Source organism: Mobula birostris, chromosome 3, assembly GCF_030028105.1.
Source record: "Mobula birostris isolate sMobBir1 chromosome 3, sMobBir1.hap1, whole genome shotgun sequence".
Taxonomy (NCBI): domain Eukaryota; kingdom Metazoa; phylum Chordata; class Chondrichthyes; order Myliobatiformes; family Myliobatidae; genus Mobula; species Mobula birostris.
The window spans coordinates 172,023,552-172,051,399 of NC_092372.1; the positions used below are offsets into that span (position 1 = coordinate 172,023,552).

At 40.0% G+C, this 27,848-nt stretch overlaps 1 protein-coding gene across 1 annotated transcript; it reads right to left on the reverse strand.

The window, feature by feature from the left end:
• Positions 1-19,984: 19,984 nt before the first annotated feature.
• Positions 19,985-27,394, reverse strand: LOC140195420 (caveolae-associated protein 4-like). The gene is made up of 2 exons (XM_072253690.1): positions 26,805-27,394; positions 19,985-24,799 (listed from the first exon to the last, which is right to left on the reverse strand). The coding sequence occupies exons 1-2, from the start codon at positions 27,216-27,218 to the stop codon at positions 24,176-24,178; spliced, it is 1,038 nt and encodes a 345-aa protein (XP_072109791.1). The 5' UTR covers positions 27,219-27,394; the 3' UTR covers positions 19,985-24,175.
• Positions 27,395-27,848: the final 454 nt, after the last annotated feature.

Below are 27,848 nucleotides of genomic sequence, written 5' to 3' on the forward strand. Positions count from 1 at the left end.
CCACCGTTGTTGGTCCCAGGCATCCGGTCAAGGTGGTCCAAGGGGTCGCAGGGTGAAGAAGAAGGTTCTTGAGCTCCAACTGTGCACGAAGGCATTGAACTTTGATAAGTGTGGCGCCTTTTATTTTCCTTTTATATTTTATTCTCTATTAATTATACAGTTCCAGTAATATCTATAAACTGTATATCATTTAATCGTATCTGGTGTATTGTCTGTTATTTGGGTGGGGTGGGGTACATCACACAGCATCCACGCAAACTAATTACCCAGTTTGGCGGGGCCGAGGCAGTTTCCCTAGACGACAGCGAGCCGAGCGACCCTAAGGGTGGCCAGGGGGCTGCATAAGTTTGCTGATGACATTAAATTGACTGGAAAAGCAAATTGTGTAGACGATATGGATATAGATAGGTTAAGTGAGTGGGCAAGGGTCTGGCAGATGGAGTGTAATGTTGGTAAAAGCGAGGTCATCCACTTTGGAAGGAAAAATGGAAGATCAGATTATTATTTAAATGGTAAAAAATTTCAGCATGCTGCTGTAAATAGGGACTTGGAAGTTCTTGTGCATGAATCATAAAAGATTGGTTTGCAGGTGCAGCGGGCTATCAAGAAGGCAAATGGAATGTTGGCCTTCATTGCTGAAGAAATTGAATTTAAGAGCAGGGAGATTATGCTACAACTGTACAGGGTACTGTTGAGACCGCGCCTGGAGTACTGTCTGCAGTTCTGGTCTCTTTACCCGAGGAAGAATATACTGTCTTTGGAGGCAGCGCAGAGGAGGTTCACCAGGTTGATTCAAGAGATGAAGGGGATTAGACTATGAGGAGAGATTGAGTTGCCAGGGACTGTACTTGCTGGAATTCAGAAGAATGAGAGGAGATCTTATAGCAACATATAAAATTATGAAAGGGATAGATAAAATAGAGGCAGGAAAGTTGTTTCCACTGGTAGGTGAGACTTGAACTAGGGGACATAGCCTCAAGATTTGGGGGAGTAGATCTAGGACAGAGATAAGAAGGAACTGCTTTTCCCAGGGAGTGTTGAATCTGTGGTTTCTGAGGTAGCAGTGGAGGCTACCTCAGTAGATATATAAGGGTCTCGGCCTGAAGCGTCGACTGTACCTCTTCCTAGAGATGCTGCCTGGCCTGCTGCGTTCACCAGCAACTTTGATGTGTGTTGCCTGATATACTTAAGACAAGTTTGGATAGATTTTTGGATAGCAAGGGAATTAAGGGTTATGGGCAAAAGGCAGATAGGTGGAGATGAGCCATGGTCAGATTAGCCACGATCATATTGAATGGTGGAGCAGGCTCAATGGGCCAGATGGCCTACTCCTGCTCCTATTTCTATGGTCTTATGTTCTTGTACAAATCAAGCAACAGGACTTTGCTCCCAAAACACCAGTAGTTTCAAAGTGACTGCATTGGCCGACAGGAATCGGGGTCACCAATGTAGGTTTCCGCAAATAAAATGATGTGAGTCAATAGACAATAGACAATTGACAATTGGTGCAGGAGTAGGCCATTTGGCCCTTCGAGCCAGCACCGCCATTCACTGTGATCATGGCTGATCATCCACAATCAGTACCCCATTCCTGCCTTCTCCCCATATCCCTTGACTCCGCTATCTTTAAGAGCTCTATCTAACCCTTTCTTGAAAGCATCCAGAGAATTGGCCTCCACTGCCCTCTGAGGCAGAACATTCCACAGATCCACAGCTCTCTGTGTGAAAAGTTTTTCCTCAACTCCGTTCTAAATGGCCTATCCTTTATTCTCAAATTGTGGCCTCTGGTTCTGGACTCCCCCAACATCGGAAACTTGTTTCCTGCCTCTAGCATGTCCAATCCCTTAATAATCTTATATGTTTATGTCATTTTATGTTTAATAAAACACGCAACATATGTTATTGAGCTCCAAAACCTACAGCACAAAAGTGCACTTAAAACCTTTCACATAATAACGTCATCATGTCAGACCAGCCTTTTAAAGTGAAACCGCAACTCAGTGGCAGTGGTTGTGAATTATATATATTTCTCCTAATTACATTACCCTACAAGTCAGGCAATATCTATGGAGGGTAATAGGCAGTTGACGTTCCAGGCTGAGTCCCTTCAATGGGATTTTGAGGTTCATAAAGGATATTGGAGAAATCTGAATAAGGCAGGAAGGTAATACATGAGACAGGAAATGGCCCTGGCCAACAAAGTTAAAGAGAATTCCAAAACAAGTGGGTAGCTTGAGAACAGGACCCTTTAGGACCAGAATGGAATGCGTGTGGTGCCCTGAATGAATACTTCACATCGGTATCAGACAAAGGTGATGGAGGATGGAAAGTTAGCAGAGAAATATATTGATAATCTGAAACATGGGTTTATCAGGAAAGAGATATTGAAGCATGTAACTGCACTGGTCCAATGACATAATGGCCTCGCATAAATCTTTGAAGATTTATTTTTATTACTCTCTCTCTCTTTTTCTTCAGTAGACACCATGAAAACTACAAGAAAATAAAGGACATAAGTTTGAAACATAGGTCCCTCAGTCTTTTAAAGGCTCTCAAGCTAGTGTCCGCCGATAAACAGGCCCAAAAACATTAGCACATCGGAAGTGTGCTGAAATCAAATAAATCACTAAAACGTATCACACTGTTCATATAAAGGCACCTCAACAACATTATATAAAACAAATTTTTTAAAAAATTACCATGTGAACTTCCTGGACCACATGCACAATAAGGTTATTTTAGAGCCATATGTTTCTCTCTGCTTCCATGTTGGTTCTGACCCATAATACCACAGTCATACTTTCATTAAACTCTGGTCATGTGGCCCATTAAACTCTGGTCATGTGATCCATTAAACTCTACATTAAATAAACCTTACATAAAATATTTAAGGTGATAAATTAATCATGAATTTATGACAAAAGCATATAAAATAAACATCTCAATGAATCATGTCCCTGAGACAGTTACAAAGCACATTAAAACAACCTGATGAAATCCATTTCACTGTGTTATGTGAAGCAAGGGAGGAGAGTGCTGCAGCTCTGACAAAGATTTTTGCATTACCTTTAGCTTTGTGTGAGATACCAGAAAGATGTGGGGCAGGTAATGTTTCTCCTGTTTTCAAAAAGGACAGTTGGAATAAGTTGAGAAGCTACAGGTCCATGACTCTTACATCAGTATAAGAGAAGCTATCAGAAAAATTTATGGAATTTATGATTACATGGAATGGAAGGGACTGATTAGAGGGAGGTAACATGATGTAAAGCTGGGGAATTCTTGCCTGTCCAATCTGCTGAGTATTTTAAGCAGGTTTTTAGGAAAACTAAAGAAGGTGAGGTGGTGGATGTGGTTTGACTTCAGAAAGGGTTTGGACAAGTTCCCGCGTGGTAGGTGGGTCTAGAAAGTTACAGCAAATGGGATCCAAACTGAATCCAAAATTGGCCCAATGATAGGAGGCAGATGACAGTAGTGTAGGGTTGTTTCTCTGATTGCAAATCTTTAACCAGTTGCAAACGGCTGAGATGGGTGCTGAGGCCTTTGTAGTTTGTCCTTACATATAAATGATTCTGTTTTATGATGGCGCTGGTGAAACACAGTGATGACTTACTGATCAGCAAACAAAACTACTCAGTGAATTTCACTTTTTCTGGAAAACGATCACTGCCTGTAACTTCCCTTTCAGAGTTAAGCTTTTGAACCACCTATACAGCCTGACCTTTTGTAGTGTGAACTAAAGTCTCGAAGGTGCAGGATGGTTGCAGTGTGGCGTGCACGGGCTGAATCGAAGTAGCAGGGCCCTGGCCCGAGAGCGAGGAATTGGCCATTGCTGGAGCAAACTTGGAGCTGATACAAAGCTGCAGATCCAAAGTGAGGCGAGCCAAGGCAAAGCAGAGTCAAGGCAGTGGGGACCAGGCCTGAGAAAGAGGAACAGGCCAATGTTTAACATTTAAGCACTGTGCCAGATTACAAAGCTTGGGTACAGGCTGAATGGAGGTGATAGAGTCTGGGCTTGATAGCATACTGAAGTCATAAGATCTGGGCCCGAGAGCAAGGAACAAGCCGTGGTTGCCTAATTTAAGTGCCAGGCCAGCCAAATTGTAAAGGTCAGGGTGTCAGGGCTGGAGGCGAGAGATAGGCTGGTGTTAGCTCGCTGCTTAGTGGTTTACCCATCTCTGCGCTGAACTGAGGCAGTGATCTGCAACTAATGGGCTTCTGGATCAGCTATGACAGGCTTCATGGCTGTGAACTTTAGTTCTGAATAATATTTGCTTACTTGTGATAAAATAATATACAGGACTTTTGGGTTGCTGAGAAGAGGTGACCCTACTCGGGATTCGTTTTTATCCAGAGTGGTCAAACCAGGAGTGTTACTGTTTTATTCACTTTCTTGCCCGGGAGTAATAGACAGTGTAAACTCATGACCATTTCACATGCAATATGTGGAGCTATGATAGCAAGCCTTCATTTGTTGCCACCTCTTTTATCCAATAAGCATTTTCAAACTTGTTCTTTTTTTGCACATTGGATGTTTGATGGTCATCTTTTTTAATGGATCCTATTGGGTTTCTTTGTTTTGTAGCTGCCTGCAGGGAAAAAAATCTCAAGGTTGTGCATAGTATACATACATTGATAATAAATGAATTTTGAACTTTGAGATTGTCTATGGTCAGACAAATAAGTTTGCTGATAATATGAAAGTTGGTGGAGTCATAAATAGTTAAGATGGTTGTATAGGATATAGGGGACGTAGCTCAGCTGGAAAGCTGGACAGAGTAGTGACAGATGGAATTTTATCACGAAACGTGTGAGATAGTGTATACGGGTCACCGTATATGGGTTTACTATATATATATACTATATATAGTAAAAGGTAGTAGGGGCCATATAACCATATAACAATTACAGCACGGAAACAGGCCATCTCGGCCCTTCTAGTCCGTGCCGAACTCTTACTCTCACCTAGTCCCACCGACCTGCACTCAGCCCATAACCCTCCATTCCTTTCCTGTCCATATATCTATCCAATTTAACCTTAAGTGACAACATCAAACCTGCCTCAACCATTTCTGCTGGAAGCTCATTCCACACAGCTACCACTCTCTGAGTAAAGAAGTTCCCCCTCATGTTACCCCTAAACTTTTGCCCTTTAACTCTCAACTCATGTTGTCTTGTTTGAATCTCCCCTATCCACGTCAACTCTATCTATCCCCCTTATAACTTTAAATATCGCTATCAAGTCCCCCCTCAACCTTCTATGCTCCAAAGAATAAAGACCCATGGAGGCATATGGAGCTTAGAAAAATAGAGGGCTATGGGTAACCTTAGGTAATTTCTAAAGTAAGTATATGTTCAGCACAGCATTGTAGGCCGAAGGGCCTGTATTGTGCTGTAGGTTTTCTATGTTTCTATACACGGTGGCAGAAAGTTACACAATTTATAGCTCAATTATTAAATACCTGATATATTCTTGTGTAATATTGTCTGTGTTCTCACAACCACTCTCAAAGAGACCATATGGTATTGGAACATTGGCATTCATGACAAAATTTTCCCCATTTCCAAAAAACTAACCACTTTACTTTAAATGCAACATGATTGCAATCCATCAAGGCAAGTTCCTTTCCGTAGAAACATTAGAGAGACTATGGTGTGCAAGGGCAGAGATCTATGAATATGGTGATAAAGGTGGAGAGGGTAGTGAAGAAAGGGTTTAATTTGCTTGTCTTCGTGGGCAAGGGTATCAGAAATAAGAGTTGGGACATCAAGTTACAGCTGCGCAAAACATTGGCAGGATCACACTTGAAATACTGTATGCAGTTCTGGTCACCAGTCCACAGACAGGACGTGCTAGTGCTAGAAGGAGTATAGAGGGGTGTTGCTTGGAATGGAGGGCTTTAGAAAGCAACCTTATAGAAGGCCATAAATAGGGTAGAAAGTTAGTGTCTTCTTTCCTGGGGTAAAGGAATCTAAAACTAGAGGACATAGTTTAAGGCAGGGGTTCCCAACCTGGGTCCACAGACTCCTTGCTTAATGATATTCGTCCATGGCATAAAAATGGTTGGGAACTCCTGGTTTAAGGTGAGATGAAACATACTTAAAGGAGATCTGAAGGTGGGGCGGGGAGCTTTGCACATAGAGGATGGTGGATATATAGAATGAGCTACCAGAGGAACTGGTAGTGGCAGGTATAATCACAAAATTTAAAAAGCATTTTGAAAAGTACTTGGAAACATTTGAGGAATACAGATCAGATGTAAGAAAATGAGATTAGCATAGATAAACATCTTAATCAGCACAGACAAGTTGGGCTGTTTCTGTGCTTTAACCTCTATAACTGGTAGAAAATGCAATCATAGACTGGGAATAAAGAAGGCAATTAAATAACTTAAAGGAAGCTGGCTGAGCCAGGTTCACAGTAAAGGCTGGGACTGCTCAGTGAGATCCCTGTTAAATTGTTTCATTAAACAGAATAAATAGCGATGTGGAAGCTAACTGGAGTTGATTACCAAGAACAGGTGCCCTTGGAAGAGTGTGGTGAAACACCCAAGGCAAGCGTTCCATGGAGGACAGTATGAATCTGCTGAAGGAGATGGCTCATCCTTGCCAGCTGCGTCACAACAAGAATTAGCTGATCAAATTTCCAGTGAGGCAAGTTTCAACCTGGAGACCATCACTGTCACATTGCTCGTTGGGAAATGTTGATTTCCTATGAGTGGCTCTGAAATAAATGGCATATAAACCAATTTTCTTTTGCATCTGCTTAAGTAATACTTTTAAAAAGTAGTTCTACAAAAAAGATTAATGCGCTGGAAGTGAGTTCGAGTGACCTCACTAGAAAGATGCAACATAGAAATAAAGAATCAAATCCAAAACAAATCATCCCGGGTAAATATATGAGACAGAATTTTGATACTATGTGTGGAGGATTGTAAAGAATGATGCTGAAAGCAGAAATACAAAGTAAAACAAAAACTGAATGTCAAATGATCACTTAATGAATAATTTCAGAAAATGGAACAGCTTTTTACAAAAAGATTTTTTTTTGTTGTCTCCATGCTGTAATAATTAATGGAGGAGTCAAATCCTGGTAGAAGGCAAAAATATCACAGCAAATGCACAAGAGATAAAGACTAAACCACAGAATAATCATTTGAAGATAATGGATACGATCCAGTCTATGATAGGTAAAGCCCTCTCCATCATGGAGCACATCTATACGAAGCGTTGTCACAGGAAAGCATTATCAGGGACCCCCACCACCCAGGTTCAGGAACAGTTATTCAACCATCAGGCTCATGTACCATAGGGGATAACTTCACTAAACTTCACTTATCCCATCACTGATTCCCTCAACCTACGGCCTCACTTTCAAGGACTCTTCATCCCATGGTCTCAATATTTATTTGTTTGCTTATTTACTTTTTAGTATTACTTCTTTCTTTTTGTATTTGCGCAGTTTGTTGTCTTTTGCACACTGGTTTAACGCCCATGTCGGTGCTGTCTTCATTGCTTCTATTATAGTTATTATTCTATTATGGATTTGCTGAGTGTGCCCACAAGAAAATGGATCTCAGGGCTTTCTATGGTAACGTATATATACTTCAAAAATAAATTTAATTTGAAATTTGTGAACTTTAAAAGGATATTCGAAAAGGTAGGAGAACAATACTGAAGTATCAATAGAATTACTACTCTCCCTCCGTGACTCAGCTTCACTTTAGCGGTGAACCAATTGATTCGAAGAGAGAGAGGGCTTTGTACACATCGGGGAGAAGAGTTTAAAAAAGGAGCATTTCACGGGGCTTGGTGCAATAGTGACGGACCAATTGATTTGAAGTGAGAGAGAGCTTTGCACACGTTGGGGAGAAGAGTTTTAAAAAGGAGCATTTTGCGGGGTTCGGTGCTTTAACGGTGCACCAATTGATTCGCGATTCATTAGCAGGAGCACCTAAAAGTAAAGCAGGGTCAAAGCAGAGTGGCCATTGTGTGAGGGGACCAGCTTAGGAGTGGGAACTTGAGGCTTTGGTGAGGAGGCTCGGGTAAATAACAAATAAGGCTGTTGTAGTGGTTGAATAAAAAGTCACTAAATTCCAGCTAACTAAAAGCAGCATGATTGTGATTCTTGGTGACCACATCTGCAGCAAGTGTTGGCTGTTTGAGGAACGCGGGCTCAAAGTTGATGACCTGGAATCTGAGCTTCAAACACTGCGGCACATCCGGGAGGGGGAGAGTTAGCTGGAGTCTCTGTTTCAGGAGGTAGTCACACCCATTAGATTAGCTCCCTCAAATTCATTCTGTGGTCAGGGACAAGAGGATGTGACTGTGAGTGAGGCAGGTAGTGGGATCCAAGAGACAATGCTGGAGCAGCCTGAGCCCTTGAGCTTGTCCAACAGGTCTGAGACTTTTGCTCACTGTGTGGTTGAAAGTGGGGGCTGTAGGAAGGATGAGCAATCTAACTGTGACGCTGTAGTTCAAGGAGCCATTCAAGTGGGAGGAAAGAAGAAAATTGTACTGGTAATTGAGATAGTATAGTCAGCGAAATAGATAGGAGTTCTCCGTCACAAGGATAGAGCATCCCAAAGGCTGTGTTGCCTGCCTGGTGCCCGGATTCAGGACATCTTATCTGATCTGCAGAGAAATTTGCAGTGGGAGGGGAAATATCCAGTTATCGTGTTCCACGTGGGTATCAATGACATAGGTAGAATGAGGAAAGAGGTTCTGCTGAGGAAATTTGAGCAGCTAGGGACTAAATTAAAAAGTAGAAACAAGAAGGTGGTAATCTCTAGATTACCACCTGAGCCACGTGCAAATTGGCATAGGGTCAAGAAGATTAGAGAGTTAAATGTGTAGTTCGAGGATTGGTGCAGAAGTGCGTTTGAATTCATGGGAAATCGGCACCAGTATTGGTGAAGGAGATAGCTGCACCAATGAAATGGGCTCCACCTTAATTGTGATGGGACCTGGATCCTAGCAAATCACATAATTAGGGCTTCAAACTAAATAGTAGGGGAGTGGGTTCAACAGATTGGAGAAGTATGGATAAAGTAAAAAAGAAAAGTATGGATAAAGATAAAGAAAGAGCAAAAGATAAAAAAGAGAAAAGTAAGAGTGGAGTAAAGAAAAGTTAAGTGCAAAAGAGTAAAAGATTACAAGAATTTAATAGCAAAATGAGTGTAAGGGCACGTTATTTGAATGCTGGTAACTTTCGAAACAAGGTCAGTGAACTTGTGACTCAAATCAACACGATGAGATATGATTTAGTGGCCATTACAGAGATGTGGTTGTAGGGTGGAGAGGACTGGGAATTAAATATCCAAGGATATCAGGTAATACAGAATGATAGGCAGAAAGGTAAAGGAGGAGGAGTAATGTTCTTAATTGAAGAGGAGATCAGGACGATCGTGAGAGATGATATAAGATCTAAGGAGCAGAATGTTGAATCCATCTGGGTAGAGATTAGGAATAGTAAAGGGAAAAATCACTGGTGGCAGTTGTCTATCGGCCACTGAATAATAACATTACAGTGGTACAGGCAGTAAACAGAGAAATATCTGAGGCATTTAAGAATGGACCAGCAGTTATCACAGGGGGCTTTAACTTGCACATAGATTGGGTGAATCAAGTTGGTTGAGGCAATCTTGAGAAGGACTTCTTAGAATACAACTGTGATGGCTTTTTTGAACCTAAAGGAAACATGCTTTCTTAGATCTGGTCCAGTGCAATGAGACAGGTAAAATTAGTGATCTAGTAGTTAAGGACCCACTTGGAACGAGTGATCACGGTATGATTGAGTTTCTCATACAAATAGAGGGTGCAGTAGTTCGATCAAAAACCAGTATATTATGCGTAAACAATGAAGACTACAATGGAATGAGAAATGATTTGGCTAGTGTAGACTGAGAACACAGGCTAAGTGCTGGGTCAGATGAGGAACAGTGGAAGACTTTCAAAGAGATTTTTTACGGTGCTCAACAAAAGTACATTCCAGTTAAAAGCAAAGACAGTAAGGGTGGGAAGAGCCAGCCTTGGATAACTAGGGCAATGAAAGAAAGCATTAAACTAAAAGCTCATGCATACAAACTCACCAAGAGTAATGGATAACTGGAAGACTGGGAAAACTTTAAAAAGCAACAAAGTACTACTAAGCGAGCAATAAAGAAAGGGAAACAACAGGAATTCTGCAGATGCTGGAAATTCAAGCAACACACATAAAAGTTGCTGGTGAACGCAGCAGGCCAGGCAGCATCTCTAGGAAGAGGTACAGTCGACGTTTCAGGCTGAGACTCTTCCTCAGGGCTAACTGAAGGAAGAGACTCTTCCTTCAGTTAGTCCTGACGAAGGGTCTCGGCCTGAAACGTCGACTGCACCTCTTCCTAGAGATGCTGCCTGACCTGCTACAATAAAGAAAGGGAAGCAAGATTATGAAAATAAACAAGAAAATATAAAAATAGATAGTAAAAGTTTTTATAATTACATAAAGCGGGTAAGGGTAGCTAAAGTGAATGTAGGTCCCTTGGAGGACAAGAATGGGACTTGGTATCGGGTAATGAGAAAATGGCAGAGGCTCTGAATTTGAGTCAGCCTTCATGGTGGAGGGCACATCTGACATGCCAAAGAAACATGTTATGGATGCAATGGGAGGTGAGGAACTCGATACAATAGCTATCATTAAAGAGGTAGTGCTGAGCAAACCTGTGGGCCTGAAGATAGATAAGTTCCCTTGTCCTGATGGAATGCATCCCAAAGTACTGAAAGAAATGGTAGAAGTTATTGTAGAGGTTTTGGTGATGACTTACCAAAATTCGCTGGACTCTGGGCAGGTCCCAACGGATTAGAAGACAGCAAATGTCATACCACTATTCAAAAAAGGATGTAAGCAAAAGGCAGGTAACTATATGCCAGTTAGTTTAACATCTGTAGTTGGGAAAATGCCTAAAACTATCATTAAAGAAGAAATAGCGAGGCATTTGTAAAGAAATGGATCCATCAGACAGGCGTAGCATGAATTCAGCAAAGGCAGGTCCTATTTGACAAACTTGCTGGAGTTCTTTGAAGATATAATGAGCGCAGTGGATAGAGGGGAACAGATGGACGTTATTTACTTTGATTTCCAGAAGGCGTTCGATAAGGTGCCACATGAAAGACTTATCCATAGAGCTGGGGGTCATGTAGTAGCATGGATACAGTATTGGTTAACTAATAGAAAGCAGAGAGTTGGGATACATGGGTGTTACTCTAGTTGGCAATCAGTGGTGAGCAGTGTGCCTTAGGAGTCAGTGCTGAAAGCAGTGGAGGCTACCTCAGTAAATATGTTTAAGATAAGGTTGGTTAGATTTTTGCATATTAGGGGAACTAAGGGCTATGGGGAAAAGGCAAATGGGTGCAGATGAGTCCATGGCCTGATCAGCCACAATCTTGTTGAATGGTGGAGCAGGCTCAACAGGCCAGATGGCCCACTCCTGCTCCTATTTCTTATGTTCTTTTGTTCGCTTTTGCTCCTGGATAATGTCCTGATCTAGACTCATGACACTGCACATACTCTTTCCGCAGCATACGAATTTTGTAATCATCTTGTGCCATTGGTTTCCAGCTCCACTGATTGCCCTCCCAGTTTGACCCCAGCCAGGTTCTTAGGTATTCCCAACCTACTCACAACTTTTCCTGTTCTTTATCACCAACACCCCCACCCCACCCCCACTGCCATGCATCAATACCTTCCCTCTGCCTGCTATAGCTTCATGTCTCACTATTTCAAATCTGTTACAGGCTGCAGTTCCTCTAAGCCCTGACCGTTACATCCACTGTTACAATCAATGGTTCTTTACATTCGTCAGGCATTAAGGACTGCAATCTCACTGGATTCAATGTCGCTTCTCTCTCCTGTTCATATTTCCCTAACCAAACTGCTTTGTCCCCACACCAACCCCCTTACCCCTGATGGCACTACTTCATTCTTCTACCCTTCTCTGATCTATATCCCACCCCAGCCCCATCTCTACTCCAACCCTTCTCACTCTCCCTTTCTCCTATCTACCCTACACTTCAATAGTCCTTGTGTCCTCTCTCACGCTCTCTAAAAACTTCCTTAGCTCCGCTTATGAGGTTTTCTTTACATCATCTTCCCTGATTTGCCTCTCTCTGATGCTGAGTAGTCAGTCCTCAGCATCTACAGTTAATACCCCTTAACTCTCAAACCCTTGAACCAGAGGGGATAACTTCACTCATCCCATCTCTGAACTGTTCCTACAAACCTATGGACTCACTTTCAGGTTCTCAATATTTATTGACAATTTATTCATCATCATCATCATCATCATTATTATTTCTTATTTTTACACAGTTTGTCTTTTGCTCATTCGTTGTTTGTCAGTCTTGTTGGTTGTGGTCTTTCATTGACTCCGTTTTGTTTCTTTGCATTTACAGTGTATGCCCACCAGAAAATGGTGACATATATATGTACTTTGATAGTAAATTTATTTTGAACTTTGAATTCAGCAAAAGCTTCACCTTTGTATCTTGGCAGCATCCATCATCGGAGACCCCCACCATCCAGGCCACGCTCTCTTCTCACTGCTGCCACCAGGAAGAAGGTACAGGAGCCTCAGGACTCTCACCACCAAGTTCAAAACCAGCTGTTACCCTTCAACCACCAGGCTCTTGAACTACAGAGGATAACTTCACTCAATAACTCCTCTCTTGATTCTTCCCGTGTTTTACAGAGTGGCTTCTTCTGGGTTTTTTTTGTTCCAGTATCTGCAGTCTCTTTCATGCAGACAAATTGCCATTTGACCAAGATGAAGCTTTTTCCTGTCAGTAACGTTGCTGATTTTTTAATAATAGGTCTACAGTCGCTTCTCAACATGGAATATGCAAAGCCATGCGTCCACATCAGTTCACAGCCTTATTGCTTAATTTACCACGTGCAAACCTAATCACTCTTTCTTAGAAGCAGTGCTTTCCACTTCGGCCTCTGCATTAGTTTCAAGCTGCCAAATCAATGTGACTTGAACTGAAAAAGTTGAAGAAGTTATTCAGTTCATCTGCCATTTCTGATCATAGCATTACAACTCAATTTTTGCCTTATCTACTCTCTAAACTTCCATCTGTTCATATATTTCTTAGACTCTATGCTGACAATGCATAAGATCTATCTTCTTAAAACAGACAGATTACAGATATATGCTTATTGATTTGACAATTCATGATTAATGTATAATAAATTAATTCTGTGCTTGGCGAAATAAACAATAAGGAACAGAACTCATATAGGGGTTGGGAATTATAACAGTCACTCTAAACAACAACAGTCTATTAGGAATATCATTAAGATCTCTCACAACAATATTAGCTGTTGAACCAATCTTTTATTTCAGGGCTTTTTGAATATTGGTCTATGATCAAGCAGGTTCTTAGCAAAACTTGTAACAATATTGATCAGTAGTATGGTAAATTTAAGAAATGAGTATCTATCATTGAGGGAACCAAAGCATTCAAACCTTAACAACAGCTAAGATGGCTAATGTCTGATGCACTGGCCTTTTAAAATTGTTCATAGGAAATAATCATTTGAATTAAAAAAATAAAATTGCAGTACGATTTAAATGTGAAAGTACAGATGGCCAACAAATCTGTTCCATCTGCCTTCACACTGGTCCCAAAGGCCCAAATTTTGTCATGGTCTTACAATTTTTCTCTCAACTGCTTATCAAAGGCCCTCTTGATAGGTCTACCCAACTAAGCACCTACCTTACAGGCAGGGATTCTTGGATCCAGTTCCAGAAATACAGTGTGTGGCTGCAGTGGTCAATATGAATTGCAAAGGAGATGAGGCTGAGTACAGGGCTACGGTAGGAAACTTTGTCACATGGTGTGAGCAGAATTACCTGCAGCTTAATGTGAAAAAGACTAAGGAGCTGGTGGTAGACCTGAGGAGAGCTAAGGTACCGGTGACCCCTGTTTCCAACCAGGGGTTCAGTGTGGACATGGTGCAGGATTACAAATACCTGGGGATACGAATTGACAATAAACTGGACTGGTCAAAGAACACTGAGGCTGTCTACAAGAAGGGTCAGAGCTGTCTCTATTTCCTGAGGAGACTGCGGTCCTTTAACATCTGCCGGATGATGCTGAGGATGTTCTACGAGTCTGTGGTGGCCAGTGCTATCATATTTGCTGTTCTGTGCTGGGGCAGCAGGCTGAGGGTAGCAGACACCAACAGAATCAACAAACTCATTCGTAAGGCCAGTGATGTTGTGGGGATGGAGCTGGACTCTCTCACGGTGGTGTCTGAAAAGAGGATGCTGTCTAAGTTGCATGCCATCTTGGTCAATGTCTCCCATCTACTACATAATGTACTGGGTGGGCACAGGAGTACATTCAGCCAGAGACTCATTCCACCGAGATGCAACACAGAGCATCATAGGAAGTCATTCCTGCCTGTGGCCATCAAACTTTACAACTCCTCCTTCGGAGGGTCAGACACCCTGAGCCAATAGGCTGGTCCTGGACTTATTTCATAATTTACTGGCATAATTTACATATTACTATTTAACTATTTATGGTTTTATTACTATTTATTATTTATGGTGCAACTGTAACGAAAACCAATTTCCCCCAGGATCAATAAAGTATGACTATGACTATGTAACTGTGAGGAATGCAGTAATGAAATATACCTTTATTCAAGTTTTGATTAATCATTCTTTGCATGCTTTTTAAAAGGCAACATAATATTTGAAAGAATGCAACCACATAACCGGAAGCATTCTATTAATATGATTGTCCATATATGTACTGCGACATTAGGTAGAATATCACAAACAAGAGTAAATCTGCAGATGCTGGAAATCCAAGCAAAACACACAAAATGCTGGAAGATCTCAGCAGGCTAGGCAGCATCTATGGGAAAAAAAGTATAGTCGATGTTTCCTCAGTTCTGCCCAAGGGTCTCAGCCCAAAATCTCGACTGCACTTTTTCCATAGATGCTGCCTGGCCTGCTGAGTTCCTCCAGAATTTTGTGTGTGTTGCTTCGGTAGGATATCTTGAGTTTGAGTAAAGGTATGGCCTATAAGTAGAACTAAATAGATCTTTGATAGCAAGCACTTTTAATTTTCCAATAATGTGAAGGGATGTGCTCAGACTGATGGTTTGAGATGTGCCTATTTTAATGCAAGGAGTTTCATGAACGAAATGATGAGCTTAGAGCATGGATCAGTATTTGGAACTATGATGTTGCAGCCATTACAGAGACTTGGATGGTTCAGGGTCAGGAATAGATGCTTAGAGTGTCAGGCTTTAAATATTCCAGAAATGACAGGGAGGGAGGCAAAATAGGTGGGGGCATGGCACTGCTGATCAGAGATAGTGTTATGGTTGCAGAAAAGGAGGAAATCATGGAGGGATTGTCTACCGAGTCTCTGTGGGTGAAAGTTAGCACAGGAAGGGGTCAATAACTCTACTGGGAGTTTTTTATAGACCACCCAATAGTAACAGGAATATCGAGGAGCAGGTAGGGAGACAGACTCTGGAAAGATGCAATAATAACAGGGTTGCCGAAGTGGGAGATTTTAGTTTCCCAAATATTGATTGGCATGTCCCTAGAGTGAGGTGTTTAGATGGGGTGGAGTTTGTTAGGTGTGTTCAGGAAGGTTTCCTGATACAATACGCCAGATAAGCCTACAAGAGGAGAGGCTGTACTTGATCTGGTATTGGGAATGAACTTGGTCAAGTGTCAGGTCTCTCACTGGCAGAGCATTTTGAAGATAGTGATCACAATTCTATTTCCTTTACCATAGCATTGCAGAGGGACAGAAACAGACAAGTCAGGAAAACGTTTAATTGGAGCAAGGGGAAAATATGAAGCTATCAGGCAAGAACTTGGAAGCATAAATTGGGAACAGATGTTCTCAGGGAAATGTACGGCAGAAATGTGGCAAATGTTCAGGGGATATTTGTGTGGTGTTCTGCATAGGTAGTTCCAATAAAACAGGGAAAGGATGGTAGGGTACAGGAACTATGGTGTACAAAGACTTGAAAATCTAGTCAAGAAGAAAAGCTTACAAAAGGATCAAAAAACTATAATGACAGAGATCTAGAGAACTATAAGGCTAGCAGGAAGGAGTTTAGGAATGAAATTAGGAGAGCCAGAAGGGGTCATGAGAAGGACTTGGCGACAGGATTAAGGAAAACCCCAAGGCATTCTACAAGAATGTGAGGAGCAAGAGGATAAGACGTGAGAGAATAGGACCAATCAAGTGTGAAAGTGGAAAAATTTGTATGGAACCAGAGAGGATAGCGGAGGTACTTAATGAGTACTTTGCTTCAGTATTCACTACGGGAAAGGATCTTGGTGATTGTAGTAATGACTTGCAGCAGACTGAAATGCTTGAGCATATAGACATTAAGAAAGAGGATGTGCTGGAGCTTTTGGAAAGCACCGAGTTAGATAAATCACCAGGACCGGACAAGATGTACCCCAGGCTACTGTGGGAGGCGGGCGAGGAGATTGCTGTGCCTCTGGCGATGATCGTTGCATCATCATTGGAGACGGGAGAGGTTCTGGAGGATTGGATGGTTATAGATATTGTTCCCTTATTCAAGAAAGGGAGTAGAGATAGCCCAGAAAATTATAGACCAATGAGTCTTACTTTAGTGGTTGATAAGTTGATGGAGAAGAGCCAGCCAGGCAGAGATTTATAAACATTTGGAGAGGTGTAATATGATTAGGAATAGCCAGCATGGCTTTGTCAAAAGCAGGTCGTGCCTTACGAGCCTGATTGAATTTTTGGGGGATGCGACTAAGCACATTTATGAACGTAGTGCAGTAGATGTAGTGAATATGGATTTCAGCAAGACATTTGATAAGGTACACTGTGCAAGGCTTATTGAGAAAGTAAGGAGGCATGGGATCCAAGGGGACATTGCATTGTGGATCCAGAATTGGCTTGCCCACAGAAGGCAAAGAGTGGTTGTAGACAGGTCATATTCTGCATGGAGGTTGGTGACCAGTGGTGTGCCTCAGGAATCTGTTCTGAGATCCCTACTCTTCGTTATTTTTATAAATGACCTGGATGAGGAAGTGGAGGAATGGATTAGTACATTTGTTGATGACACAAAGGTTGGGGGTGTTGTGGATAATGTGGAAGGCTGCCAGAGGTTACAGCGGGACATTGATAGGATGCAAAAGTGGGCTAAGAAGTGGCAGATGGAGTTCAACCCAGATAACTGTGAGGTGGTTTATTTTGGTAGGTCAAAATATGATGGCAAAATATAGTATTAATGGTAAGATTCTTGGCAGTGTGGAGGATCAGAGGGATCTTGGGGCCCATATCCATAGGACACTCAAAGCTGCTGCACAGGTTGACCATGTCGTTAAGAAGGCATACAGTGTATTGGCCTTCATCAATCGTGGGACTGAGTTCAAGAGCCAAGAGGTAATGTTACAACTATATAGGACCCTGGTCAGACCCCACTTGGAGTACTGTGCTAAGTTCTGGTCACCTCACTACAGAAAGGATGTGAAAACTATAGAAAGGGTGCAGAGGATATTTACAAGGATGTTGCCTGGATTGGGGAGCATGCTTTATGAGAATACGTTGAGTGAACTTGGCCTTTTCTCCTTGGAGCAATGGAGGATGAGAAGTTGACCTGATAGAGGTGTATAAGATGATGGGAGGCATTGATTGTGTGGATAGTCAGAGGCTTTTTCCCAGGGCTGAAATGGCTAACATGAGAGGGCACAGTTTTAAGGTACCTGGAAGTAGGTACAGAGGGGATGTGGGCTAAGTTTTTTACGCAGAGAGCAGTGAGTGCGTGGAATGAGCTTCCAGCGACTGTAGTGGAGGTGGATACAATAGGGCCTTTTATTTAAGAGGCTCCTGGATAGGTAGATGGAGCTTTGAAAAATAGAGGGCTGTGGGTAACCCTAGGTAATTTCTAAAGTACATGTTCAGCACAGCATTGTGAGCTGAAGGGTCTGTATTGTGCTGTAGGCTTTCTATACTTCTATGTACTGTATTTGTACACATTATCATCATACATTATAATTTACAGATTAAATATTTTTAAGCATTTATCTGAACTATTGCATCAATAAAAGAAATTGAAACATAATGGAGAATTTGAAGTTAATTGCAAACCATAACATTCAAAATAAGTTACTTATATATAAAATAAATCAATTATAGTTCCAAGAGGGTTGTTTAAGATACAAATGTCCATTTGGGGGAAAGTTGTGGTTGTCAGAATGAATGTTCTTCCAGTGACACCATGCTTGATTTGTAAAGTTCTAAATACAGGATGGTCTAAATTTACATGAGCTGGTATGTCACATGGGATTAAATTACAGTCATTTGAGTATTCAAAATGGCATGAGGCTGTCTTTACTTTTCATCTCTGTTATTTATTTCTTGCCTTTTCAATTTTACCATTTGCCAATGTTGAAGCCCCAACATGTTAGTGGGTGCAAATCATTTCAAACTAATTTTACTCAGAGGCATCTTCAAAATTAAATAATATGGTATTCTGATTATATATTGAAAACTAATATTATCTCATATTAACTATATGCTAACAGTATAGTACACAACTCCACATTGTTTTGGAAGAATCAAAGAATACTTGTGTACAAATGATTGACTGAATCCTTCACTTGGGGCTTGTAATTTTTAAGGGCTAGATTGCAAATATTCTGATTCTCCAAACCTTTCTGAATACCACAAGGAATTCCAAGCAGAATTTAAAGCTGACAGTTGATAACAAATTAGTAACACAATTAAGAAGGAGGTGAAGTGTAGGTGAATTCAAAGTCAAATCATGTATTGAAACAAAAGAGAAAGAAAGGAACACATGTGAATTAATTTTTAGTGCCAGAAAGGTTGACATGCAGTAATTAACATTTAGCAGATTAATTTAAACATAAGCTGACTTGACATTTTACTCTAGTGAGTTTGTTATGCATTTACCATGGCTTTATACTACTTTACATATTTCAATGGAGCTTTAAATGAGTTATTGGTTTTCAAAAAGTCTTAATATATCTAATTTCTAATTTATACTATTCACTTAATGATTAAGACACCAGAGACCAAGGAAAGTTGATGTTCTGCTGAAATTAGAAAAATCATTCGGGATCATAAGATCACAGTGTTTTACCATCCCCTGAGTGACTTGCTGATTTGAAGCCATCTATTCTTGACAGTGATCAGGTTGTGAAATAGCAATATGAAATCAATGTATTAGAGTTCATGGAAGTCAGCTTTGTTCTGTTTCTTACTTTAGTGTGAGCACCACTTGCCATGTCAGTGTCCCTAGCTGCCCTTGACAAGGTAATAATAGGACATCTTTATCAAACACTGTGGGAGTACAATGAGGGAGGTTGAAAAATAAATGGTGACCTATTTGTAAATCATGATGGTATGTGAGTTTGGAAGAGATGCCTTAGAAAGTGCTCTCTCCAGCCATGGTTTTATGGTAGTTGACTGAAGTTAGGGTTTGTTTAGGCTCTCTATCACATACATTGTTTTGCTCTGCATGGAAGTCAAGTTTTGCAAATATTTTTGAGACTGCATGAATTCCAAGGAAGTGGAGACTTCTTCTACATACTTCATTTTTGCTTTGGATTTGCTGGCGAGGCAATTAGTGACACTCCACGGAAAGCCTAGCTTCCGATTTGGTCTTGTAGCTACATATTTTATATTGGTGGACAATGATGAACCCAAAATAGAATGTGGTGAAATTTGTCTATTTATATAATGTCAAAGGGATTTACTACTGTTTGGAATTGACATCATCTGTCACTTAGCATTTACCAAACCACACTCAAACAAAGACCAGTCTCTGTGGGTGGAATGGATTTGCTTCAGTATCTGAAAAGCCGAAACTGGAACTGAACATCATAAGGAAGAGCCAATCATTAATTTTATTATTTCAATAAATAAGATAGTTTAAAAAGTTCAAAGTAAATTTATTATTAAAGTACAGTACAAATATGTCATCATATTGCAACCCTGAGATTCATTTTCTTGCAGGCATTCACAGAAAATACATGAAACCCAATAGAATCAATGAAAGACCACACCCAACAGTTTGGACAAATAACCAATGTGGAAAAGACAACAAATTGTGCAAATACAAAGAAAGAAAAATGAAGAAATAGCAATAATAAATAAATAAACAATAAGCAACGAGAACTTGAGACGAAGAATCCTTGAAAGTGAGTCAATGGTTTGTGGGAACAGTTCACTGATGGTGCGAATGACTTTATCCCCTCTGGTTCATGAGCCTGAATGCTGTGTTCCCAAACCTGATGGCGTGGGTCTTGAGGCTTCTGTAACTTCTTTCTGATGGCAGCATTGAGAAGAGAGCATGGCCTGGATGATGGGGGCCTCTGATGAAGGATGCTGCTTTCCTGTGACAGAGCTCCTAGTAGATGTTCCTAATGGTGGGGAGGGCTTTGCTGCTTTTATAAGCTTTTCCATTCGAGGGTATTGATGTTTCCATACCAGGTCATGACACAACCAGTTAACATACTCTCCACCACACGATTGTAGAAGGTTGTCAAAGTTTTAGATGACATACTGAATCTTCACAAACTTCTAAGAAAATAGAGATGCTGACATGCTTTCTTGATAAGAAAAATAAAGCAAAAAGTTGTAAGCAAAAGCAAGTTTCAAAATCAGTGAAGTCCAATGCATTTCTTGTTGTATTTTCTTTATTGAATTAACGTACACAAAATACAACCAATGGTGAAAGAATTAGTTTAACCACCAAGTACCAATAACTTGAAGGTGATAAGGGAATCAGATATATTCTTCAAAATAACTATTAATTTCAATGGTCAATTGCATCAATAGTAATAATAACTAAAATGATAAAATATTTTACAAAGGCAACGTTGTTTCAAATTTCAGAAAGATAGATCAGTAAAAATGGATAAGGAAAGCTTATTAAGCATTGTTAACAAAGGAAATTTGTATCTGTCAAGTATTATTCAACTCCATTTCACATCAGATATTTAGGCTCAAAATATTAATCACCCATCGACTTGGTAATATACAAAAATGTTTCCATTGATAGTCTAGGACTCATACTCAACATTGGAATTATACTTCCTAAAACAGACTGACTTTCAAGGCCAGTGCTAACACATAATAATTAACTTGAGTCCTTAGTATATATCACTACAGAGCTACTACCTCTTTGATTTCCTTGGTGCTGATTCCTCAGTGTCAATGACTGAAACAATATATTAATTGGCATTTGAGGGAGATGTCCAATATTTATTCAGTGGGAAACCCATTACATCTAAATGGAACACTACACACGAACTTCAATCATCTGTGATCTGCACACTCATTCTTTCAATTCTATAATATTTTTAAAACATCTATAGAAAAACACAAACTGGACTGTCTGCAAGGGTCTCTGGCCACATTTAATGCCCTCATAAATGAAAACCTATTTCCATACTTCAAAACATCATTTATTCCTTCCTTCTCTTCCTTTGCGCATTATCTGTTACATTACCTTACTTTTCATGTTTTTCAGTGGTCTCACTTTTTTTTCTCATTTTCCTTTCACTTCTACCCATTCACCATGTGATTTCTTCCCTATCAAGTGCATAAGTTTTTAATAAGTTTTCCTTTTCTTCTGCAACAATATTCTGTCTCTTGTTCTGTATTCTCAAGGCCTTGAATCAACTCAAATAGAATGTGGCTACAATAATAACATTTAAACGACACCTGGACTAATACATCGATAAGAAAAGCTTTGAGGTTATGGGCCAAGTTTGTGCAGATGCACATCTTGGTTGGGCTGAATGATTTGTGCTGACAGGGCTGTTTCCTTATAATGTATTAATTACTCAATGACTCCATGACTTCCAATTGCACAATCCTGCAGTTTGGAACTAATAATGTGACAATTATTGCTACTATGCTTTGGTAATACTGTTCACTCAAGACTGTAAACATAGAATTGTTAGAATCTTGGGACAGATAAGCACAAGTTATGATTTTAAATTACCTATATTAAGACATGTTTGTTTTTAATTGAAATAATTAAAAGCACAATGAAGTATAAATAGATCAGGCAATTTGAAAAGAATGTTCTAGATGTTTAACCTTATCCTTAGCCTGTCCACTGCTCACCACATCATGATGAGAACTGTAGATATAATATTTACCACTGTTTAATCACATCACTATTAGTTGCTTCAATAGTAGATGATTGATGAATGGAATTCATTGTAACTTTTTGGTAAGCTTTGAGTAAAATACACACAGAACCATTGGTAGTGATCATGGAGTGATAAAACATGAACTCACACTTGAAGTTTGTTTGTAGTGAAGGATTTCTCTCAGAAACCCTGTAAAAAGCATTTCCTACAAGGAGACAAATAGGGTGCCAATATACCATGGAGAAAATTTGGACTGAATAGTACACTTGATTTTTTACTTAGCTGTAAAGTTTTGAAAACTGAGGGCCAGCCGGAGAATAGATATCAAATAAGACTTAAAGACGGTGGTAGAACTTAAAATGAAGACAGAATGGAGAATACAAACTAACAGGATTAATCTTTTGTGTCATTCTTTAAATCAAGAATTGAACTCACATTTGAGCATCGCTGTTGTACAGGGGGAAATGGCAGGATTCCTGTACTGGTTTACTATCCAGTGACTCCTGTTGGAAAATCTGCTTCTGAGCAGTGGGGATGGTCAGAGTTTGCCACATTGTGACGTCCACCTCAATGGGCAAATAGTCTGCCAACATTCCAAGCACAAGCTCATGTGCTTGGCTATAATATCAGAGGGCTTCCAGCGCCCTCGGAACAATGGTTCATCATGAGTCACCATCTCCGGGAGGAGAGAAAGAGGAAGAAAGCTCATAATGGTGAATGCAGGCACATGTCAGAGCTGTTCCTAGGTTGAAACAAAGGTATACATACATTAAGGTGACTCTCAAAATTTCAAATTGACTTTTAATTGCAGGGGGAAAAATGGATGAACCTGCTCACATTATAAGTAGGTTATACACATGAATATCCAGCTGGATGACTTAAAGTTTTCATGAATATCATTGGAATTCCCTCCCCTCTCTGCACCCTGCCAAAACAGACCTAAACATGTAACTTTGATGCCTGCAGTCACCATTCAGTGTTTGCACATGCACATCAAAGACAACACAAAAAATACACAAATAATGTTAAACAAAATTGTACTCCCTTACGTATACCATGACACTTCTAATCCAGGCTTAAAACTAACTAATGGTACCATTGTGATTATGTAGGGTACACACTTCAAAAACATGCTCAGTTCAGCTAAATATTTGCATTTTTAAGAGTATTTGTAAAATACCCCAAATAAAACATGAACTTGAATTGCTTTGATTCTAGCTATGAGGCCTTTGGGTTAGAAATATATTTATATGGTGCTAATATATTCCTAAACCATGCATCAATTTGATTACAAAGTACATAGCATCTTCCCTGTGGGATGGAATATGATGAAATTGTGATGAATTTTATAAAATAATTCTACATTTATACGTTATAATTTCCCCAACCCCTGGATCATTTTACTTCTCGTTTTCAGTCCTGAGTATTGATTACTCGGGTTTCGATTACCATTAATAAGAAGCAAGTAAGAGTCTTTCAATATTTTCTTGCAACTGCATGGCATGTGACAACAGAATGATCCTTGTAACACTACATATCAGTAACTGAGAGACGACAAGAATTAAAGCTGCATTACTTAATAGTTCTATTCAAAAAGATAAAAATACAAGATTTATTGATACTGCCCTTCTCTAAATTCACTCTTGAAAATTAAAAAAAATTGCCAATTTTTGTCATTATTTTAGATAGTAATCTTCCTGCCTATCGCTCATAATTCCACTGGACCCACTTCTACAACTATCAGAAAAAAATGCAGAAGACTGATCCACGGTCATCTAAAGTCCGATCAACCTGCTAGCAGGATGCATGTGAGAGGACTGACAAATTGTGTTTGATAACGATGCCTCATTGAAAAATTACCAAATTAGTTAAGGAATCTAAGTAGTTAAACCAGCAAAGGCTGAATGGAAGTATATGATAATTTCCTGGATGTATTACTATCACAAGTGTGGCAATTTCTACCACTATCAAGTAGTGCAGCTTTAAGTCTGTGCTTAACTGAACTCAGGATTCCGCTTCCCCTCTGCCACTGCAGGTATAACTTCTTCGCCTTTTGCTTCCATTGTTACGATGACTGTTTCTGTGTTGGCGACATGTGGACCCATGCTTGGGAGACCATCTCCATTAACCTCAGGAGGTGCTGGTGCATTAACATCCGCTGCTGCTTCCGTACCTGTGAGCTCGCCTTTTGAACTTTCTCCCACATTTTTGACAGAAACCTCTTGCCCTTCTGCTCCACTTCTTTCATTTTTCTTTCTTATATGGAAAGGTTTTGAATCGACAATGGATTTTTTGATTCTCTCTCCAGAAATCCTTATCTTCTCTCTCTGGTCTGGGGGGACTATAGTTGCACTCAGCCGGTTCATCCGCTTCCCTAAGTTTTGTTTGGTTTTTCGCATATTCTCTCTTGAGAAAACCTTCTTGATATCATCCACTCGTTTCATGCCTGATTTTTTGAGGCGCGCGGCTGTGGTTTCTTCGTGATAAACAAACTCTTCGTCAGAGGACAGGTCTGGTGGTGGTGTGGCCGCTGTTGAAGTGTGCTCTTCAGTTGCGGCTGCTCCCCCTTCGTTAGGAAGTTTCTTATACGTTGTGGAGGAAGGCATTTCATTTTCTTCCTGTGAAGGACAAAACAGGTTTTATTCCAGATTTCTCCCTCACAATACATTGGATTTCCTTTGTGAAAACTGCAGATCATCTTGTGCTTAGACAGCTAACATTTCTTTTCAACTGTATCCATCCACACAATGAACTCTGACATATCCAAGCAAATTCATTTTATACCAGCTTCTCAGTGAAGACAATAAACCTCTTTTGTGCCTCCATGATTGCATGGACACACTGTCAGTCTTTAAACTGCCTGTTAATTTGATGCATAAAGGCTATCATCAAGATTTTGATATGAAATTGGAATAATCTTCAAAGGTGCTAACTCTGCATGGTTCCAGCAGGCCATTACTAAAACACTTCCACTTTCTCACATGTATTAATGTTTAATAGGGAGAAAAATTTCCCAAAAATATTTGATACTGACATTTTACGGTTTAATTTAAGGGCCCCAAAATTACTGAGTTACTGAGAAAAGACAAAATTGCCTTAGTTATAATGTTCTTGAATATTATATAAAAATGGAACAATGATTATGGCACAACTAAATACAGTAAACTGGAAAAGGAGAAGTTGAAAATGCTCAGCAGGTCGGGCTGTATCGATGGGAAAAGAAACAGAGTCAGAATTGAAGAGTCTTTGACTTGGAACGTTGACAATGTTTCTCCTTCCACAGATGCAGCCGGACTTGCGGTGAATTTACAGCATTTTCTGTTTTTGTTTTATAATTCCAGCATCAGCATTTTTTTTATTTTCAAGTAAACTGGCAGTGAGTATTTTTATATTCCCATATGTATGTTTTGTATGTGTATTCAAATGATTCTCCACCAGCCCACACAGAAATCTTGTCTAATAAAAGTACTCAAGATAAAGAGATTATAGATGCTCCAACAACTTTGATCAGCCTATTGCACCAAATTGGTTGTGCTGTGGTAAGTTCATTATGTAGGGTTTGTGTCCAGCAGCAACAGAGGAAAGAATCAGAGGTGCCTCATGGTTTTTCCACAGAGTGACCCCTGAAGGGGACAAACATGCTAGGCCATGGGATGAGGTCAGGATTAGACTTGTGTGTCAAGTTCATCATTACCTTTGGGGTTGACTAGCCTGCTAATAATAACAAGCACGGCATATGCTACTTTACAGAAGGCCTTCTTTTGAGAAGATATAAATTGAATTTGACTATTAACAGATTTTGAAAAGTTGAGTTACACAAGCAGAATTTCTGCATGACTGTTAATCATTCCCTATTCCTGTTTTAAGATGTAATACAGGACATTAACTGTCAGCTGTTACAATTGATAGAGGTCATCAATTCTAATATTAAGTGAAGTACTGGAGTCTTCCATTACTGCAAGTCTCTGGCATCCATTTGAAAGATACAATTATCTCATCAGTAGATATATAAAGATGTTAAAGTAACTCCCAGAGCAACTTTCCATTGTCATTAATTGACTTACAATGGTGTGTGAACTAAAGTGGCATTTGACTTTGCGAAGCATCTTCACATTTCCAGGACTACGTCTATGTATAAACTTTACTAACTATCTTTTCAAAAATAACTCTGTGATGTGAGTCAGAAGGAAAGCCAAATACGGATATGCATATTGTTTTTCATATAGACAGCAAATAGTCACTCTTGCTCAGCCATTAACCTTCAATACAGATGGCACGAGGCCGACTGGTGTATTAATACTACTCACACTGCCAAATGAATTTTCCATCTGTTACTCGTTTCTGGTGATTTATTGTTTCAGTAATTTTATTTAAAGGGCAGTAAAACACAAAAGCGGAAACATTTTCTTGGGATTGTGCAAATTATAAAAAATCTGACGAATTTCCTGACTTAAAAATTCTGCTGAACACCATCAGTAAACACCCTTCTGGATAAACTTCACAGAATGTTAGCTTGGTGGCAGCTGTGACTTGTTCAGCAGGTCATGCTTTCAACACCAAGTATAGAATCTTAAATTCTTCAACCAAGTCTGAGCTAAAGAAACCACTTCAAAAGGATCTTACCTGGAATATGATGACACGGAATTTATTCCTTTTGAGCAGCTCACGGTGATTACCTTCAACCTTTTTGACCTGAGCATTGGTTTTATCCAGTCGTTGTCTCACATCTTTCACATTTGCATTGATTTTTTGGGTTTTCTCCAGCAACTTTGCTACTGTGTTATCTGTGGTCAAATGAGCCTTATTGAGTTTTGCCACATCGAGTTGTATCTCTTTAACGGTGTTTTCAATTTCCAGTTGCTGTAGCTCCATTTTCCGCTGAGTCTCATTAACACTATCAACAATCCCCGCCACTTTCTCTAGGAGATTAAAAATGGTTAATGGGTCAAGTGGAGCGACGTCCCCTTCACCTGCAGCGGAGGTGGATAAGTCAAAAGCAAGGTTGCTAGAATCTGAATGTACTCGTTCCTCAGCCATGCTTGTGCTGGTTCGGAGAGCTCTCCCCTATGCCTAATTTAAAACATGAACGGTGTGCAAGCCTGAGCAAGAGAATCTCCAACCAATGCTGTGTTTCCCCTGTGCTGGCAATGAGACATCAATCAGCCATTCTCATAGATCACCCGAGACTAAAAGGGTAGAGTGACTTCACCTCCCTTTGAAAGACACCCATATATTGTGGCTGTCATGCATCCATCTAGAATTATTTGCATGCTTGGGTGCTCGAAGGCAAATTCTAATCTTGAGTTGGAAAATACCTTTGACTCCCACATTGCTGATCGAACAGCTGTAAAATCTGAAATCTTATCTTCCAGCCCTTTAAATTGCCTCTTTATTTTATTCTTTACTATATAGAACAAGGTGTTGTTGGGCAGAGTTTTAACAAACGTGAATATACACACATCAGAAATCAAAACAGTTGCTTTAGTAATGCACAAACTTGTTTCTTTCTATATTGTGACTGAAAATTTTCATGGATTTTAGGCTGATTTTTTTTTTTTTTGCTTTGCAAGCTTAGCCGTAAGTAACCTCACCATGTCTTTTCAGAGATGGAGAAAATGGAAATGATTTTCTGAAAAATTAGTGAAGAATTTACTAAAATCATCATTA

What these genes read in the sequence shown, in the direction of transcription:
- LOC140195420 (XM_072253690.1), bottom strand. Translation starts at nt 27,218, where the DNA reads ATGGCTGAGGAACGAGTACATTCAGATTCTAGCAACCTTGCTTTTGAC. An exon ending in TCCGTGTCATCATATTCCAG is followed by an intron (nt 24,800 to 26,804) that starts GTAAGATCCTTT and finishes TGTCCTTCACAG; the next exon opens with GAAGAAAATGAAATGCCTTC.